Here is a 20,503-nt window from a genome sequence, read left to right as displayed (position 1 = left end):
TTTCCCATTCCAAAACTTGCACTGAGACAGCACTGGCAGACCGACCACCTGCTCATGAATTACTCAGAGGCTGAACTAGTAGAAAAATATTATCAAAATTATTTGGTAGTTCTAAAGTTATTTCAAAACTATTTTCTGCCAGCTCAGCTCCCTGAACCATTTCACTAAAGGGCCAGAGAATCATGACTACTGGCTCAGAGACATTAGAAACGGAACAGTTGAGGAGTAACTTTATCTGCAACAGTGAAGCAGTGAATCCAAATAGCTGCAACATCAGAGTATGTTGTAATTATCAGAGAGGCTAGACATCCATCATCAACCTAAGACCTAGACTAGCATCATTAGCATTTTCTTTTAAGCAAAGTACAAGAAGTACTTTTGTACAAAGTACCCAAAAAAAAGGAGGATAGTGCAAGGACATTAACTCGAAGACTTTGTAAAGATTTCTGGATGCACATTGGATATTGTAGTCTTTACTTGACAGAGCAGCAAATGCACAGTAAAATTGAAATGCCTTCTGGAGGGAATAAGCATTTCTGAAAGTGACCCAATCAATGGTTTGAGTTGGATTGGGACAATAAGGAACATCACACTATCCAACACTAGTAAATTCTGTTGTCTAAATTGAAGTGCAAGAAATCCTACAGTTCTATCTTTGGATTTGCTTTTAGAAGCAATTACACATCTAGCCTGTGCAACCTGAGCCCATCATAACTAAACACAGTCAGGGAGCACAGATCTGTAAAGAAAAAAACATTTCTTACACATAAGACAGACAAGCACATCCTTTTACACAGTTACACAGCAAAAACATTTAATGAGTGCCGAAGATTATTCTAGCTGGTGGTGTGGATTTGAGTTTTTGCTAGTTCATTAAATTTAACACATTATCTGCTTACACTAAAAAGGCATAAATGAAACAGGTCAACAATGTAGCTCACCAGATTAACATCGTTTTCTAACCAAAATAAGCATTTCTGATCCTAAAGCTCCTTTGTTCCCTCCAGGGATGTCTTTATGTGCATACACACTTATACTGTTCTGTTTAAGTAGTCCAAAAGTGTGGCCAATGCCATCTTACTATTTAGTCTCAAGAAACAACAAATTATCTTTCCCCATGCATGCTGAACCAAATCAACCCAATATATTTGCTTTTCAACAGAAAAGACATTTCATGAAAATTATTCTAAAGGGCATAGAGCTTGCATTCCCACATATATGTAAGCGCCACAGAATTAATTCTCCCCTTCATTACAGAGAGAATTAAAAAAAAAAAAAAAAACCAGAAAAAACCCCTACCAATTTAAAAAAAACTCTTCATGAAGCAGACCAGAAATTTCAATTAAAATACCTGATTCTCCCCACAAAAAAAAAAAAAAAAAAAAAAAAAAACAAACAAACAAACAAACAAACAAACAAACCTCCTACAGCAGCTTCCTCTACACCAAAAGCTTTATACTTAACTCCAGGACCTTCCTGGGGACAAAGAAAACTACATCTCTCTGAACACTTCACTTCTCCCCCCCTATTTCAGAATGAGGAAAGTTGCACAAGCAATTCACATTTCATAATGAAGAAGTGCTTATCCATTCCAATTCAGAACACTTCAGACAAGCTCACTCTGTTCACTGGAACAGAATTTAATTTCACATTGCAAGATTAATGAAACATGTCACTGAACTGGAAGACCAAAAAGCATTCATTCATAGGCAGGCTTTCACATTGTAAGAGAAAATCCTTTTGAGACCGTAGCACTCAAATTTCATACTTTGTAAGTATTACTAAACAATCAACTCCATAAAGCATCAGAGTTTAAAGTAATTTAGTACAAATCACCTCGACCTGAGGATTTTTACTTGACAATGGTAATACAATGCTGTGGAAATAAGGCAAATTCACCACTGTGTTGGATGTTCTGGAATTTGCTGCCCACCTGCCTTTCACTAAAGCACCCTCAGTAAGGTCTGGATGAATATCACATTCATTGCATCATGAGCATACACACAACGGCAATCGAAAGCATTCTCTTAAGTACTAAACACATTATAAAGAGCAGGTCTAACTTACTACTAGAGCCCCAAGGCTAAACATGCAGGCCAGGCATCTGATTTAACTGAACTTTGCCTATTCTGTGCCCCATAAATTCCATTTTTGCCTAGATAACCAAATGGTTCAAAGTGCTAACTCTAAATGCAAATAAATTCAAGAAGATACTCATGAACTCTCCAGAAGTGCTTTACCTTCAAAATTCAGTGACAGCTGAGGAACAGAAAAACTATTTACAAGTTAAAAAGCTACCAGGGCTAGAAGACCTCCAGACTAAAAGTTGTTTTAAAAGCAAACTTTGGAATCGAATCCATACAACACATCAGGGGGCCAGAATAAAAATTCTACTTGCATTTGGAATTCCAGACTGGAAGCTGTAACTTCCCAGAAACTTCTGACAGAAGCATTTACAAAACCCTGGCTAACCTCAAAGCCTAACAAGTTATTCTGATGCACAACTCCAGGTATGGCTAGTGAGGGAAAACCAAACCAACCAACCAGCCAAAGCAAACACCAAACAAAAGGTGTCAGTTCAAGCTCTGTAATTCATGACACTGTTTCATTTCGCCAATAAACTTCAGGGAGATTGTCTCCAAAATTTTCATCCACTGACTTCTCAACTGAGGCCTGTTCTTAACTTCAACTCTGAAGCACTACTATTGCTACAAAGAGAAAACAATTATTTTCTCACAAATGGACTTAGTTCCCTCTTAACCAAAATGAAGATTTGTCAGCAGTATTCACAGCACAAATGCTATGAGACGTTGCTTTATAAAGATAAAAGGTAATAGTAACTTATTTAGAACTCACACAAATTGCTTTGTCACTAAGCATTAATTTGTTATATTGAGCTTCCTTTTCCTGCACCCATATTTCACTAGCTGCACTTCAGAGAAATCCTGTGAACTGATGGAATGACTGGAATTAGAAGAAAAAAAAAAAAAATCAATTTAAGCAGTTTTCTAATTTCCCACATAACCAAACCATCTGAATGAGCTGTGGAACAGTTATTTTGTACCAAACTATCATCTGCAAAAGAAAAGTAAAATCCTACCACCGCCACTGGCCAAATGAAACTGGATTAGAGAGCTACCCTCCCTCCTACACCATTGAGCCCAAGAGGAATCCTATGTCATTGTATGTTAAATACATTTGGTTGCTCTTCTATAGAAGAGATGAAAGCAGACAAGCAATAGGAAACTAACTTATGTGAGGATTAAAGTAAACTTCAGAGTTTAAGGTTAGTTCTGTCAATGGCAAATTATTTTATCTAAGGACACTCTTTTCTTAGGATGAAGGATGATTTTCTTCTCCCCCGTCTGGTATCTTCAAAAGATGTACAAGTCAAGAAAATATGCATTAAAAAGTTGATTGTACAACTGCAGACATGAACTTTATATTGCATTGTAACACTATGAACTACTGTTATTTCATCTTCTCAGGTGACAGGAACCAGTCAAATAGTACTACCATGCCTGCAAACAGTTAAGAAACTCAAATATGCGAGTTGCACAATTCATTCAGGTATGTATCCAGCAGTATCTTGGCATCTCAAGAACAAATGGTTATAACCCAAAGCACAGCCAGCAACCTTATCCTACCCACTACTACTTCTCACCTGTTTTATGCATTAAGACCATGTAATTTTTAAAATTGTAATTATTGAATCATTTTCTGTATTTAGTACTTGTTCAATTACAGACTATCAAGTAAGTCTACCTCTTCTATTACACCTCCCTTCACCAGCAGACAGTACTAAGCTAAGTAACTGCTTCAAACTACTGACTCCTTACTTTCTCTGCTCTGCTCCCACAAGGGAAAACTTCAGAACTTCCTAAGGCTGAAACCAAGTGCTCATAGCCAGGAACATGAGTATGCTGAGATATTCCAAACTAAAAACACACAGAAGACTTAACTTCAGGGTGCTCTCTCTGCCTATCAAAAAGGCATTACTGGATCTAAGGCATAGTTGAAGCTGTTCCCGAAGCTGCCTCCAACAGCAGAATGAATGAGAAACCTCACTTCTGCTTCCAAAAAGAGCTACATTCTATCTGTCAACTTATATTTAGAATGCGAGAAAAATGAGAAGAATAATTGTAAAAATGTCTCCCTCTACGCAGTTGCTTTCATAGACATTTAAAATTATGTTTTAATCCATATAGTTTTAGAACAAAAGCACTGGCAGTAAAAATTTAAAGCACATTTTAGCATTCTTAAAAGTTCACAGCAGAAAAAAGGTAGTTTAGAGTAACTTCAAGTTATAAAACTAGCTTGTAGTAAAAACCCAAGTATAGAATCGTGACATTCAACATCAACAGTTTGAAGTAGTTGTACTTAATATTTGAATTCCAAGTTAATCATGACTTGATAGAAAGCTATGTGGAGAAGTACCAATCCTGTACCATTTATCATACCTACTGTCTCAAATTCAACTGCAAGCAATAATGACATGAAGGGAAATCACACAAAACTAAACCACAGCGTTTAAGACTTCCAGATTCCTTGCAATGACTGAAGACTGGTGTGTGTCCTACACTGCACTCTCAATTACAGCAATGCATGCACACGTAACATGAATTATACAGACTTCACAGCATCTGACTGCCTGAAACAGCAGGGAGGGATTTTGTCCTTTCTTACCTTCACACTGGTTCCTTGGAAGAATCTTCCATCTTGTTTTTATCACATTTTCCAAGATTTGCAGTCCATAATACTGAAATTGGAGAAGAACAAAATGTGAGTACATTACTGTAGGACTAACTAATTTTTAGGAGTCTCATTCAATCAGGCATTCACACTTAACAACTAAGACTTCAAGATTATTAAACTAACAATTTTATTAAATACATGTCTATTCACCCATTTACTGAGTTTTCATGCATATTTTTTTCTTGTTTTATTGTTTGCTATACTAAGTCCTGCTAGTTGATCATGCTCACATCAGGAGGGGAGGGGAGAAAAAAAATGCCCTTTGGCAGACAATTATGGCTATCTGGAAAAGAGAAAGTGGCAGCCAGGTATGAATTTGCATCATAAATGACTGCTTATACGTTCACATATCAACACAACAGGCTCCTAAAGTATTTAGCAGCTTGAATAGTCTCAAGCTTCCTATCATTCCTCTAAGAGCCGGGGGGAGGGGAAAAAAAAAAAGAAACTTGTCCTAAGCATCAAATTTCCTGACACTGGCACTTTCTAAAGAAGCTACTTCCCAAACTTCACTGGTGTGTTACTTTAGGAACAGCAAGACAACCCACAGGTTTATTTCATTTCAATGCCCACCCCAATATGGCAGCTATTTCTACTATTTAAAGATGAACTTTTGTGCTCAGTCAAAGAATAACAAAAAAGTTCTTGGAAATCCTTTTACCTTTCAGGAATTCTTTCCTATATTCTTACCCAAAACCATTACGTTTGCAAAGCAATCGGTAAGGCCAGTCCCTCTGCCCATTTGTCCCTACTGCCAACTCACAGTAACAGGGAAAGAAGTTTGTGATTATATGATCCAAGAACTTTAATAAGCAAAACCCTATTAGCATGAATAGACAGGAGAGAAAAGGGGACAAGAGTTTGGTGTTTACGTTATGTGCAGTGCATTAGGAAGAAAAAAAATAAAATACAATCATTGCCTGAAAGGTAAACTCAAGTTTTCACAGTACAAAGGTTGGCTGAGAATAAGAGTTCCTCTTTAAAATGGTTAGTTGTTACACAAAGTAGGATCATTAGAATTTCAACCAAAGGGATCATACAAACTTTGATTCAATTCCAAACACACAATGTAGCCTGTCCCAAACTACATTGTATTAAAATTGCATTTTTCTTGTTCTCATCTTAGCATAACCTTCATTCCTTTGCTTCTCTATGGGACCCAAGTTTCCATGATACACACCCTGTATTTTCCAATCACTTTCCACAACCTTGGGTACCAAAAAAATTATGCATTAATAGGAACTGGGTCCATTTTTGTCATGGTCAGCAGCAAAAGTTTATGATTTTAATTTTAATTTGTAAATTTACTTAGTTACTTAATATAAAAGCTAAATTAAATCAAGGGAACATCAATAAAGAAAAATGTATGAAAAAATTGTTAAAGAAAATGCTTTACTTCACAGGATGTGATTTCAGTCACTGCTATAAATTTACATGTCACCCACAATTACCTAGGCTCACAATACAAAACATACTTATAAAACCTCCTAAAAACACTGAAAATATAAGCAATAATTAGACAGTGCTAACTTTCCTGAAGCAGCTCTGAACACTAACTTCTACATTCTACAGGCATACTTAGTCAGAGCCCTTTCAGGCAACAGCTAAACAAAAATCAATGGGTTTGCTTTCCAAATTCTTTCCCAAGTCAACTTACTTAGCTTTTAAGACCATAACCACAAGTCAAGTTTTATTCTACAAAAACAGTATGGATCCAACAACATTTAAAACTAAGGACAGACATAATCTTTACAATCTTTCCTCCCCCTTCCACCTAGGATTTCTCCGAGTCAAAGATAAGGACAGTCACCTCTAATAATCTGCCACATCTATCCTGCAGTATGTTCTCAAATACCTAGTTTATGTTCATGCACCTCAAACTGTGAAGAAATTCATGATATCTAGGTTCCTATACATTCTTGTGCACATAGGTGACTTCAATTCTGCCGTCTAGTACTGTCTTGGTCATCTCCTCAGGACTGGCAATACTAATTTTTCCTTACATACACAAAATGAAATGGCAGCAATAATAAAATCACTGTATACAATCTTCACCTACATACCCTCTTGCCACACAACAATCAAGGGCTTCGGCAACCTGCCTGAGCACTCTGCAAGGGACTGTCTGGAGTTTTTATTTTGTTTCTAAATTTCAATTGATTTAATGGTTTAAATTTTTGTTATTTCCATTATAATGAGGCACACAAAACCCAAAAAGTCGCTGAGAGCAATTATGAGTACTGCCACGAACTATTAAAAGTGTACTTTTTAGTCAGTTTACTGCAACAGTACGTGTGAACGCATCTCAACTACACCCGAAATGGGAGTCCTTCAAAATTTGTTTGCCCTTGATTTGCTTCTAACTGCCTTACAACTGCCCAGTTATGAAGATGAGGGACAGGTTAACAGCACATACTGAAAAAAAGCATGAAATGATCCCTATGGTAGAAATATCTATGGCACCCTTATTATTACTTATGCTATGCACCAAATCCCTTTCCCTCCCACCTCCCAAGAAATAAAAACAATTGATGAACAGAATTCAGTTAAAGGGAATCAAAAGGGTAGACCTTGTGGAGGCCTGCCGTCAAAGCCTAGCTGTGTCAGTTGCACAGGAAGACACCCCTTTTCTTCCTATTACAAGCAATCAACATAATGGAACATTATGATTAATATCAGGTAGTGTTAACAGCTTTAATTAAAGAAAAAATATGACTGCATAAAGCCAAACGTCATAGTGCAGAAATTTAGCACCAAATCATTTGCAATTTATGTAAATTGAAGAATTCTTTACCTGTTGCTTTTTTTCTGTTCCTTTTATCATCTCATTTTTCACAAGACAAATTTGAGTTTTTAAAAATACTGTTGATAAATCAACTTAAACATTAGTAATGTCTGTCAGTATAAAAAGCAAAGTTTACCAGGCAAGCAAACAGGCAAACACTGTTACTTAAAGGTTAGCACTTTGAGGAAGTTCTTTAAACTGTTTTCCCCTAAATTTCAGAGAGCAATGAAAAAAATTGAACTATTTCATGAAACCATCCAAACACCATTTTCTGTTCGATACACCATGTGTATCAACCAGAAAAACAAGCATGTCAGTTATCTGAGATAATAATCATCAAGCTTAAGACAGTGAAAACATTCTGATCAACTCTTCTGTTCAAACTTCAGAAGTCTTAGGTAAAGCACTTAAAATTGTAGGAAAAAAAAAAGGATGAAAAGGATGCTGACCCTTTTAGTCTCCACCATGATGGGTGGATTTAAACAGCAGTACAAAGCAAATGTGTTCTGCATATTAATACAGACTAACCTTGCACTATTGAGCGTTTGGGGTGTTTAACTTTCATTGACCACTCAAAATCTTGGCCTAAGGTTTCTATTTTGCCTTTAATACACCTAGGGACAAATTCTCTCCTCAGTTATATGCACGTGGCTCTCAGTATGATCAAAGACAGCCAAGCACTCATCCAAGGACAAAATGTGGCTCTAGGAGGCTTTTTGTTACTCAGATGCATACAGACACACGCTAATCTTTGGAACTAGCATTATGCTTGTACGTGCCTTCAAAAAAAAACCCAACCACCTGCATTTCCAATTACAGTTCTTGTTTAAAGCCAATTTTGGGAATGGGACAATTAAAAAATGGAGTTCCAGTCAAGAAAGTCTATCACTGAGATACCTTCCTCAAAGTTCATGAATGGAAGAGGAAAAGCAAATAAATAAAAGTTAATTTGCTTACTTTGGTATTCATGTTCTGAGAAAACTCCAAAATAGTATCAACTCTTGTCCATGCATCAGGATGTTCTTTTAAGTGCGTCAAGACTTCTTGTGCCATTCTTTGCTAAAAGCGAATTTGATGAATAGAAGTATTAGTATTACACTAAGAAATTATGTATATTTATGTCTTCACTGACAGCATAACACATCTTTAAATCACTTAATCCAAGAGGTAGGCACAACACAATCAAGAACATCAAGTCTCCGAAGTCTCCTTCTGCATGCCACTGAAAAGTTTATTAATAAACAAATTCAAAAAAGTCATCTGCTTAGTTCCCTCTTCCATACCAAATGATTTGTGTAGACCAGCAGTGAACATGGACCAACAGCACACATGACAGAAAATATATTAGGGAATGAAGAGCTCTCCCCTCCAAGAAAGCCAAGGTAAAATTTTATTCAAACTTTCCAGTTCTACTGGAAGCACTCATGTAAAATGCCATCTTTAGGGAGTACTGATAGCACGCTGAAAGTTACTAACTTAGGAACCATGTACTTTATTTTGAAAAAAACATGGAGCAGAGCATTGGAAATCTCCAGCCTTCATTTCTGAGGAATCCCTTTAGTATCTAACAGCTTATGTAACAGTAACAAAAACTGATGGGGCAAGAAGGAAGGGAGGCCGTCATGGTAATTGTTTGTCTTCCTTTGGACACCAGTTGCTGCTATACTAGATACGGTTTTGGTAACTTGCAAAAACCTCGCCTGAGGTAATTATATACTGAAGTAACTGAATTAATTTTAGCTATCCTTTCCAAAAAGTCTGGAAGTCCATAAGGTTTTGTGCTTTTTTGGTTGCTTTTGTTAGGGAGCCTAATGCCCTTTGCCATTTCCAAAAATCAGGTGTACTGACAAATCTTGCTGCAAAGTTTATCACCTGCAAGATGAGCATTTTGTATCACAGTTAACAGAAATCAGTTGGATCATTCACTGCACTATAAAACTCATTCAATGGAATTACTAAGCAGTTAAAGCTATACTTTAGAAATAAAGTCAACAGAACTTACTACAAGCTATGCAGACTTACAGTCCACAGCAAGAACGTACTGGAGCTAATCAACTGGTGTTAGGAAAATACGTATTTTCAGTAAGACAGAAACCTCAAAAAGGCCACAAATATATATACATTATAATGTGAGAAATAGATAAGATAGGTATAGGATTTACTAAATTGGAAGGTACAAGAGTAAAGAGCAACAATGTCTCAAGTATCTGTAGAAAATTGGCATCCCTCCTTAATATAGTTGAGCATAGGGGAGCAACTCCCAGCCTGATATTGACTAGGAAGCCCCCATAGATTTGATATGGAGAAGTACCACACAAATAATCCTTTTATATCCAAAGGCAGGACAACCATGTTCTCACAGCATGACATCAGAGCTTAAAAAAACCAAACACCACACCAAAAAAATGAACAACGAAACCACCAACAAACAACCCCACCCCCCATGTCCCAAGCAACAAAAACAAGGCCCACCACTTCTGATGAAGTTTAGTGTAAGGCAGAAAGAACACCTATTACTTCCAGGTTCAACCAGTTCAACCTGGCTGTCTTTTTATACTGGCCTCCTTAAGTGCTTCTAGTAGGAGTGACATACATGATCAAATTTCAACACCAACAAAATACAGAGGCTCAATGTCCTCCCAAGCACTGAAAAATTTGCTCTCACACACCCACTAACCCCTTTTCTGGGCATTAATTCCTGTAGTTGCATAAAAATTGAGCAGTATTAATTATCAAAATTGAATTCTCTCTGTGTGGTTGCTACCAAAATCAGTGAGCAAGTGATTCTTCTGAACATGTAACAGTTCAACAGACCAAGAGAATTAAGAGTCTGGGATGAGTTCAGGTAAACATCAATGAGCTGTCTTACCTCTCCTTAGTAAGGTGTTACTCTGGGATTGGAGATATTTTTTTCCAAACAGAAAGAAAAAGTAGACATCTAGGACAGAAAATAGTTTCTTTCTTGCCTAAGTACAGGTCAGCATGTAAGAATTTTGCAAGACAGAAAAATTAAAGCAGAAGGAAACAGGTGGTGAATGTGAAGGCAAGTTCAGCATGAGCCATCCAGGCTGCATTCTTTTTTAATCTAACATTACCCTACTCTATTTTCAGGCAAACCACTGTTAATCTCCCAGTTTTAATATTTAGTTTTCTCTACTTCTGTTATTCCTGTCACCCTTAAAGTCATTATTTGAGCTGTCAGCCTCCACAGAAAAGCATTTTTTCCTGCAGGGATTTTTGAACTCCTTAAAAAGAAGAGCTCATTGCCTCACTGAAACATCTTTGCCTTCGGAAATGTTCAAAAACAGCAAACGAGTTTCAATCAAGTGACGCATATTAGTACATGTATTTAAAGTACAATTGTATCATAGTTCACTTCTGCCAGTTAAGCACCACCTCTTACATTTTTGCTTCTTAGTGCATTAATTTTCTAAATACCAAACTAGTCAGCTGTTTGAACTGAAGCAACACCTCTAACTACCAGAACAATGACAATTTGATCTCAGCTAACCTACTGACAGTACCTCTGTACCTCCAGAGCTGACACACTGCAGCAGTTCGGCAAAGCAGGAAGAAAAAGCAATTAAAAAAAAAAAAAGAAAAAAAAAAAATCGGCAGACAGGGTTGGTTTTTTTCTCCCCCCACCTTCCAAACCATGGCAGAGACCCAACACATTCCCCACAACCCACTCTGAGCCGACACCTCTCACAAGAGGTAGACAAAGCGTGGACAGTGGCACATCCTCCATGGATTATTTAAGTATCCCAAGGGAGCGCTGGCAAAAAAGGTGGGCAAAGAGGGCACTACACATTAGGAAGGTTGTGGCACAGCAGTTTGCATGGCAGCTCCCACAGGCAGGGGAAGACTACCAGCCCCATTGCAGGACCAATGGTGTCTACCCAGCAACGGGTGATAGCCTCCTCACATGCTGCCCCCACCACCACTGATACAGCTACCCAGACTGAGCTTGAGGGAAGGCATGCAACCACACAAGCATCAGGTTGCAATGTGCTCAGCTAAGCCATCGGTGCAGGAGGGCAGCACAGAGCTCACCTGTGGTTATGTGCCCAGGTAGAGGAGCTCATCCACTTGGTAACAGAACTCCAAGAGAAGGTCAGCAGGCTGAGAAGCATCAGGGAGTGTGAGTCACAGAAAAAACAGTGGAGTCATGCCCTGCCTTCCTCAAAGCAGACTCACCCTTCAGATAGAGCTCAGAATGAGGGTGAAGGGAAACAGGTCTCTAAATGGCAAAGCAGGTGACTCCTGCCCTAGCATCCCACACATTACCAGTTGCTAGTAACAGGTATGAGGCCCTGGACTCTGAGGGACAGTCAAACAATTACAAAGATGGAAATGCTCCCAAGGAGCCAACAAAGGTAAGGCAGTAAGCACCACCTATCAAAACTGCCTCTACCAACAGAAGGGTTATTGGTGGTGGTGATTCCCTTCAGAGAGGAACAGAGGGTCTAATTTGCCAACCTGACCTATCCCCCCCAGGGAAGTCTGCTGCCTCCTTGAAGCCCAGGTTAGGGATGTGGCAAGAAAGCTCCCCTGGTGGGGAGCCCCACAGATTATTATCCATTATTGACCTTCCAGATAGGCAGTGACAAACTATAAAAAAAAGAAAACTGAGGGCTGTCAAAAGGAACTTCAGGGCCCTGAGTCCACTGGTCAGGAGAGTGGGAGCATAGGCAGCATTCCCTTCCATCCCCCCCCAGTAGCAGGGACCAACAGAGATTGAGGAAGACCCATGAGATTAATTCCTGGCTTTGAGCCCGGTGCCACCAGCACAACTTTTTTTTTTTTTGATTGTGGGTCAATTTACACAATGCCAGGCCTGCTGGCAGCAGATGAGGTACACCTCACTCAAAAGGGGAGAAAGGTTCTGTCATGGGAGTTGGCTGGACTTATTGACAGGACTTTAAACTAGAGTAGAAGAGGGAAAGGGGAAGGACCAGGCCCACTGGAGACACGCCTGAACACCTTGGGACAGTGTGATGCCTCCACTGCTGTTTCAGGAGAGGCAAGGATAGTGGGCCATGAGCTAAGGAAGATGCAAAGGCCACTGACAAGCTAGGACTCACGATAGCACCTGGGAGCAACTAAGCAGGGAACAGACGCCTACCCTGTGAAAAGACGCCCGAACTGAGGTGTCATCATGCACAAAGCACGGCTAACAAGCAAGAAGAGCTTGAAGTTATTGTCCTGCAGGAAAACTGTATCACTGCCCTGATGGAAATATGGGGAGATGAATCCCATAGCTGGAGTGCTGTGTTGGATGACTACAGGCTCCTTCAGAAGGGCTTGGCCCAGAAGGAGACATGGTGGCATGGCCCTGTACATCAAGGAAGGCCTCAACTGTCTTGAGCATGATGATGACAGTGATGATAGGGTTGAATGCTTCTGGGTAAGAGTCAGGGGAAAGGCCAACAAGGCAGACAACATGATGGGGATCTGCTATAAACCACCAACCAAGACAATGAGGTTGTAAATGGAGAAGGACTAATAGATGTAAAGGTCAGTAGACACCTTGGACAAAGTGACCACAAGATGGTAGAGTTAGTGAACTTGGGAGGGGAGTCAATAGAAGTACATCCTTGGACTTTCAGAGCGCAAACTTTGACTTGTTTAGGAGACTGGTTGATGGCATCCCCTAGGAGGCAGTCCTGAACAATAACGGAGTCCAGGATGCCCGGACGTTCCCTCGAGAGCAAAATCTTCAAGGCACAGGAACAAGTTGTCCCCATGCATCAGAAAACAAGCTGGTGGGGCAGAAGATTGGCCTGGCTAAGTAGAGAGCTTTGGGTAGAACTCAGGAAGAAAAGGAATGTCATCTGTCCATGGAAGAAGGAGCAGGCAACCCAGGAAGAGTACAATGGTCTTGCAAGATATATGGGGAGAAAATCAGAAAGGCCAAAGTTCAACTGGAACTCAATCTTGCCTGTGCAACTAAAGATAAAAAAATGCTTTTTTAAGTATGTTAACAGCAAAAGTAGAACGTGGGATAATGTCCACCCACCACTGGATATAGGAGGGAACCTGGTGACCAAAGACAAGAAAAAGGCTGAGCTGCTGAACAACTACTTGGCCTCAGTATTTGTCAGCGACACCAGCTGCTTCATGCAAGTGGATGACAAGGAAGTGGAAGACAAGGATAGGGAGCAGAAAGCAGCCCAATGAGGAGAACGTGATCAATGACCTATTGTGCCACTTAGTCATGCCAAGCCTATGGGACCAGGTGGGACCCATCCCAAGGGTACTTCAGGAGCTGGCAGATGTGCTCACCAAAACACCATTATATGTCAACAGTCCCAGCTAATCAGGGAGGTCCCAGTTGACTAGAGACTAGCAAATGTGACACCCACCTACAAGAAAGCCCAGGATGACCCAGGGAACTACAGGCCTGCCATTTGACCAAGGTGCCAGGACACATGGAGAAGGTCATCCCGAGTGCCATCTCATGGCACATACAAGACAACCAGGTGATCAGGCCCAGTAAGCATGGGTTTATGAAAGGCAGGTCCTGCCTCACTAATCTGATCTCCTTCTACAATAAGGGTGACCCACCTAGTGGATGAGGGAAGGGCCCTGGACATTGTCTACCTGAACTTCAGAAAAGCCTCTGACACCATCTCTCAGAGCATTCTCCTTCAACAACTCATGTCACAAGGCTTGGATAAGCACAGTCTGCACTGGGTAAAAAAAACTGGCTGGATGGCCAGGCATAAAGAATAGTGATGAATGGAGCTCAATCTGGCTGGCGCCTAGTCACAAGTGGTGTTCCCCAGGGTTCAGTACTGGGGCCTCTCCTCTTCACCATCTTTATTAATAATCTGGATGAGACAATTGAGTGCACCCTCAGTAAGTTTGCAGATAACAAGCTGGGTGGTTGTGTCAATCTGCTAGAAGCTTTACAATGGGATCTGGACAGGTTGGATGGATGGGTCACGGCTAACTGTATGAAGTTCAACAAGGCAAAGTGCCAGGTCCTCCACCTCGGTCACAACAACTCCAAGCTACAGGCTTGGGGATGTGTGGTTGGAAATCTGTGACTTGGAGAGGGACCTGGGGCTATCAGTTGATAGGCCACTAGATACAGGTCAGCAGTGTGCCCAAATGGCCAGGAAAGCCAATGGCATCCTGGCTTGTACTAGAAACAGTGGCCAGCACGAAAAGGGAGGCTATCATCCCGCTATAGTCAGCGCTAGTGAGGCCACACAAGTATTGTGCTCAGTTCTGGGCACCTCTCTACAGGAAGGACACTGAGGTGCTGGAACATGTCCAGAGAAGGACCTGGAGGTTTTTGAAGGGCCTGGAACACATGACCTACAAGGAGCATCTGAGGGAGCTGCGGTTGTTCAGAAGAAACAGCAGCTGAAGGGAGACCTCATCACTCTCTACAACTACCTAAAAGGAGGCTGGAGCAAGGAGGGGGGCAGCCTCTTCTCCTTAGTGTCAGGCAACAGGACTAGAGGAAATTGTTTCAAGCTGTGCCAGGGGAGGTTTAAGCTGGATGTTAGAAATTTTTTTTTTACTAAAAAGGTTATCAAGTATCGAAATGGTCTGCCCAGGGCAGGAGTGGTATCACCATCTCTGGATGTGTTCAAGCAATGTGTGGACCTGACACTTAGGAACATGGTTTAGTGTGGACTCTTCAGTGCTGGGTCAAGTGTTGGATTGGATGATCTTTGAGGCATCTTCCAACCAGGTACATTCTGTGATTTAGTGTTAATACTCTGTTCTCTTTATAAACCTCCCCAACTTCAACCCCATTCATACTAAATACTGTAAGAACCACCTGTTTTGTTAAGGCAGTACCATAAACATATTACTCACAAAGCAAGCACTCAAAAGTCCATACTTTCAAGGAAAAAGCTATGAGCAGTTTCCTGTCATATGACTATTAAAAAAATAGACCTAGTAACTATTTTGAGCCTGAGAAACTGAAAATAGAAGTATTTCAAAACCCAGCAAGGTATTTCAGAATTCGTAAAAGCTCACATTAGCAAGCATCACAAAAGCATTTTGAAGCGATACATAGAACGAGCATAAGCAAGTATATTATTGTTTATTCTAACAGCTGGGAGGAATAGAGAAGCACCAGATACTTCATCTCATTTTAATTCACTTCTTATTGTTCTGCAAGAATATCTTATTCAAGAGATGCCTGACACCAAAACTCCCCATGTGCTAAGTATGAACAATTAAAATCTTCCAGAAGAAGATATATGCCAACACCCTTGTAGCAATTCTTGCTTTCAACATTTAAGTCTTATTTCCAAAATAGTTCAAGACATACCTAAAGGGAATACAAGGTTAATTTTCAAGGCAATATATGCAAGCACATATATACATTGGCCCAATTTAAGCTTACGAATTCACAATCTGCATTAAGTCTCAAGAAAAGAGTGCAAGAACTAGAACTGATAATGAAGAAAAAAAACTTGACACAACAACAAAACTCTTCACAAATATAAGCAAGATGCTTCTTTATAGCTATAAATACAGTTATTGCATGATTAAAATTTTTCTTTCAAATACAGTCCTTCAGTGAGCCTAGCATTGTATTTATGGCTTCACAATCCTGTCCATAACAGGTAACTCAGACCTTCCTGAACAACTCAAGTCAGAGAAGGAGAGCTGCGTGCAGCAGTGCTCTTACCAAAATGTACTTGGTAATACCTTTCAACAGCATAAGGCATGCTAGAAATTAACATACTATACTAGCATTGCAGGAGCCATTCAATGTTCACATTACACAAGAGGCCTGCCTTTAAACCAGGACATGTGAATAATTAGCAATATTCCAATCACTAGCAGAGTAAATACACCAATATTACTGATTTTTATTGAATTTTACTCTACTGATTTGTTCTAAGACTAAACACACATAATAAAAATGGGTTGCAAGTCTGTATTACCTGTGCACCTTCTCCATGGTATAAGCAGTTCACCACATTGTCCAAGAGATTGATATCCAGTTTCTGGTTAAAATCCAGCAGCTGACGAGCTGCATGGTCTGCTAACATTGTCATAATTGCTGGCATAGATTACTGCAAAATAAATACCAGAACTTTGATCAGTTAGTGAGAAATTGTTATTACATGTACTTGTAAAAGCAAGTGCTTCAACTTAAGAATCCCATTTGAATGAAAGGAGCTACGTTACTGTTAACAGATAGCCCTGCATACAACACTCCTTAGAAGGCTCAGCAGCAGGACAAAAAAGTTCACACCTCATCCTCACCCGATAAAGCATGTAAGTTCAGCTAGTCAACAGGCTGTATTATCACCAACCTAAAGCTTATTTCAAAGCAGGTATCAACCCTTACCAGGTTCTGAACATGCAAACCAGTAAAATTTGCTGGAAGAAATACTTTATATCATCATAACCAAAACCTTAAGGCACAATCTCAGTCCCATTTTGAGTTTCTGAGGCCAATACCGACATGTAGATCAGTTCTAAAAGCTTTTAAACAATCGTTTATGGAAGCAAAATGTGACCTACATACACAGTAACAAATTAGCCAGAAGGCATTTTTTAAATACTTGGGAAGAAAGAAAAAAAAAAAAAAGCCACACCAAAAAACTAAAGCCTAACAAACCAACCTAAAAAACCCTTTAAGTTAACTACCTAACAGTAAAAAATTACCATTGAAATTATGACAGTTAACTGAAGGCACTTGGAGAGGATGAAGTAAGGGGACCAACTGTTATGTCAGCAGGTTACCCCATGTGCCGCATTACATCACTTCAAACAAGTGGAATTCTACTCAAAGTTTAATGTCCCATAAAATCAGTGACAGAGGCATTAACTCTTTGTCCTAGATCCAGCAGCCTTGATATTATGCAAAGGAAGTCAGGTGGGGGTGCATGCGATTGTGGGTGTGCATGTGAAATGCCTTCCAGACAGAGACTGGTACAATTGGAAAGAAACGAGAAAATAAGCCAGGAGCCATAGAATCGTGGATGGTAATACACACTTCACCCTTTTCACACCACTTCTTATTGTGAGAGCACAGACTATTTATTGCCCTATTCTCACAATCACTGGCAACTCTAACATGTATTCCACACCTCTATCATTCACCCTCCTTTCCAGAAGTCACTTTGGATAACTCCAAGATCCCTCAAAGTTACATGAGAGATATATGCATATTCAGAATGATACAATCTGAAACTCTTCCAGAGAAAGTCGCTGCCACGCTCTTCAGAACAGGCTAGGAATCAGATTTGCTCTAACATCATGTGTACGTAAGAATTCATGTCTTAAGTATTTAAGTCAGGCTCAAAAGTAAAGAACAGGATAAACCTGTGCCTCAATCCAAGTAATTAGCAATCAAGTGCAAGTCCTACAGTAGCATACACACAAAGAAAAGCTTTTGTTTAGAAATGCCTGTTTGCAAGTAACATCAAGGAATTTACTTCTATACTGAATGACAGTAATTTCAACAGCCAAGCATTTTAACTGCATTTTGAAGTAAAAACTCAGTTAGTTAGTATTAGTACACTAGCAATTACTTTGAGAGCTCCATCCCTACATGCAGTCAGCCTTTTTACATCTACCTTGAAAAATGGAAGGGAATGAACATCAAATAGAAACAGAAATTAATTAAAACTAACATTCCACATCTATCCTTTCCACACACACACTCCCCGCTCAACTCCTAAAGTTTTGGAAATTGCCATGTTCAATATAGAAGCAATCAACAAAACTGCAAGAAAAGCCGATTTCTTTAACTCGGAACACTTAGAAATTTCATCTCGCAGTCAGTAAGCACCACTACTGTAAGTAAATTGCACCAAAAAATATTCTTTGCAGCTTAGAGTCGTTAATACACCCACCAGCCAAGCTTGCTTTCAGGCACGCCCCTTTTTGCTCACATCTGGCCTGCACCGCTGAACCGTGAGCCGGAAAGCGGTTTTCAAACTACAATAAACGTCGTAAATCAGCTGCTCCTCAGGTAAGGTCAGTCATTTCATATTTAAGGCTCTTTCGGTGTTTTTTTAGCACAAAACGAAGAGCCCTAGGAGCACAAAACGAAGACCCACGTGACCAAGAGAAGTTATTAATGACATAGAAGCAGAAAGGAAATGTTTTGAATAGGGCCCTTTGCCACTCCCTGCATTATCTTCAAAATGACCTACCTACTCGAAAATAGGAATACAGAAATGGCGGCTTTGTGGTCAGTACTAACTAAAATGAACTAGATTCCCTACTCCTAACTATATACCCGTTAGAAGTCTATAATCTCTGATTTTGTATACTTCCCACCACCACCACCACCATGCCTGAACTCCCAAACAGGTTTAAACTATCACTAATCAACTCTTCAACATTGCGAATAAACAGAGGAACAGGAAAAAAAAATCTGAACTACAAGGTAGCAAGAATCTGACATCTACCGAAGGTCAAAAGAACTGCATTTACTGCACTGTTTACATAGTTATTCCAACTCTCAATAACCCTGGGACCTCTAAGTTTAGCAGAACAGTTACCTTATTATGATATACCCAGATTTAATACATAGCAATAGAAACATGCATTTTCATAGCAAGAAATGTTGAGTATTCACAATAGAGCACAGACCACCTTCAACCCAGCTACTTAAAGCTCATTAGGGGTAGCAATTAAAAAAAAACCCAAAACCTGGGAAAGTCACTCTGCCCGGTTTCTAACCATGCAATTCCGCTACTTAACGTAAATAAATTACCACTCCTCCATCCTCTTCTAACGATTTAGTTGCGTTATTTGTAAATTCCTCCAGCTACACGGTATGAAACGGAGGACATCACAAACATTCGTATTACACTTCACACCCGCGATCGCAATAAAACGATTTCTTCCCCTCACTACTTTACACATGTGTGCCCACATATGAGGTTAAATAACACCGCCTCACAAACACCTTCCCAACCTCTCGGAGCATTCATTTCCACCACGGCCGCACCCGAAATAACTCGCACCCACCCAAAACGCAGGCCTTCCCCTGCTCCCTCCGCAAAGCCAGGGCTGCGCTGCTCCCGCGAGGGCCAGAGCCCCAGCTCACGGACACGCAGAGGGTGCGAGAATGCTCCACGGTAAGAAGGTACGGCAGCCGCGGCGACCCGCGCGGATGGCGGGCGGGCCGGGGCCCTGCTGAGCGAAGTGGACCCGCGGCGGCGCAGCCCCTCCCTCCGCTCCCTCCCTCCGCTCCAGCCCTGCGCTCTATACAGGGCCCCCACGTGATCCAGGCGGACGTTTCAATACTGCTGCACAGACACACAAAAATATTTCTGGAAACTTCCACTCCTAATAATTTACAGATTATGTCCGTACCCGATCCCAACCTTGCCAGACCGTTCAGCCCCCCTCGTAACGACAGGCTGGCCCCCGCCGTGCGCCTCAGCAGCGGCTTCCCGGCCCTTCTGCCGCCTTTTCCGTGGCCCGAGTATCCCCGCCGCCACTCTGCCAGGCCTAGGATGCTTGTACCTCAAACCTGATTTTAAACGCCACATTCCCTCCCTCCTCAGGGTTTCTCCTCGGAGCCCATCAAGCCTCTGCTTCCACAGCGAAGACTTTACACCCGCCACATGAAGAGCTATACCGTCCCACACCCTCTCCCGAGATCTCCCCACATACCACCACCCCCCCACCGCGTTACTCATCGCGACCACCGCCCCCCCCCCCCCCCCTTCTCCCCACAGCTTCAGTACTTACTTACCTAGGTGTTTCTTACAGCCTTCTCCTTCAAAAAGTAGGGGCGGGTGAACGAAGTTTCTAACCACACGCCAAAAAAATTTAAAATAAACACAACCAAAAATAACACACACGCCCCACTTAAAAAAAAAAAAAACAAAAAAAAAAACCAAACAAACCACACACTCGAAGCGGGGGTAAAGACGAGCGTACCCTCCTTCCCGCTGAGTATGTGCTACGAGCGTTACTTCTCCCCACACTACCACCTAGCCAGTGTGCCCTGGC

At 40.8% G+C, this 20,503-nt stretch overlaps 1 protein-coding gene across 1 annotated transcript in view; it reads right to left on the bottom strand.

The window, feature by feature from the left end:
- Positions 1 to 20,262, bottom strand: part of XPO1 (exportin 1) — a 42,492-nt gene extending 22,230 nt beyond the window's left edge. Inside the window, exons 1-4 of the mRNA XM_054383830.1 lie at positions 20,244 to 20,262; positions 16,462 to 16,593; positions 8,498 to 8,599; positions 4,687 to 4,759 (exon numbers count right to left, since the gene is read on the bottom strand). Of these exons, the coding sequence (XP_054239805.1) occupies positions 4,687 to 4,759; positions 8,498 to 8,599; positions 16,462 to 16,587 (301 nt within the window). The 5' untranslated portion in view covers positions 16,588 to 16,593; positions 20,244 to 20,262. The remainder of the gene's footprint in view (positions 1 to 4,686; positions 4,760 to 8,497; positions 8,600 to 16,461; positions 16,594 to 20,243) is intronic.
- Positions 20,263 to 20,503: the final 241 nt, after the last annotated feature.

Source organism: Indicator indicator, chromosome 9 (assembly GCF_027791375.1).
Source record: "Indicator indicator isolate 239-I01 chromosome 9, UM_Iind_1.1, whole genome shotgun sequence".
Taxonomy (NCBI): domain Eukaryota; kingdom Metazoa; phylum Chordata; class Aves; order Piciformes; family Indicatoridae; genus Indicator; species Indicator indicator.
The sequence above is the reverse complement of the archived record's forward strand: the minus strand, read 5'-3'. Positions and strand labels throughout refer to the sequence as shown.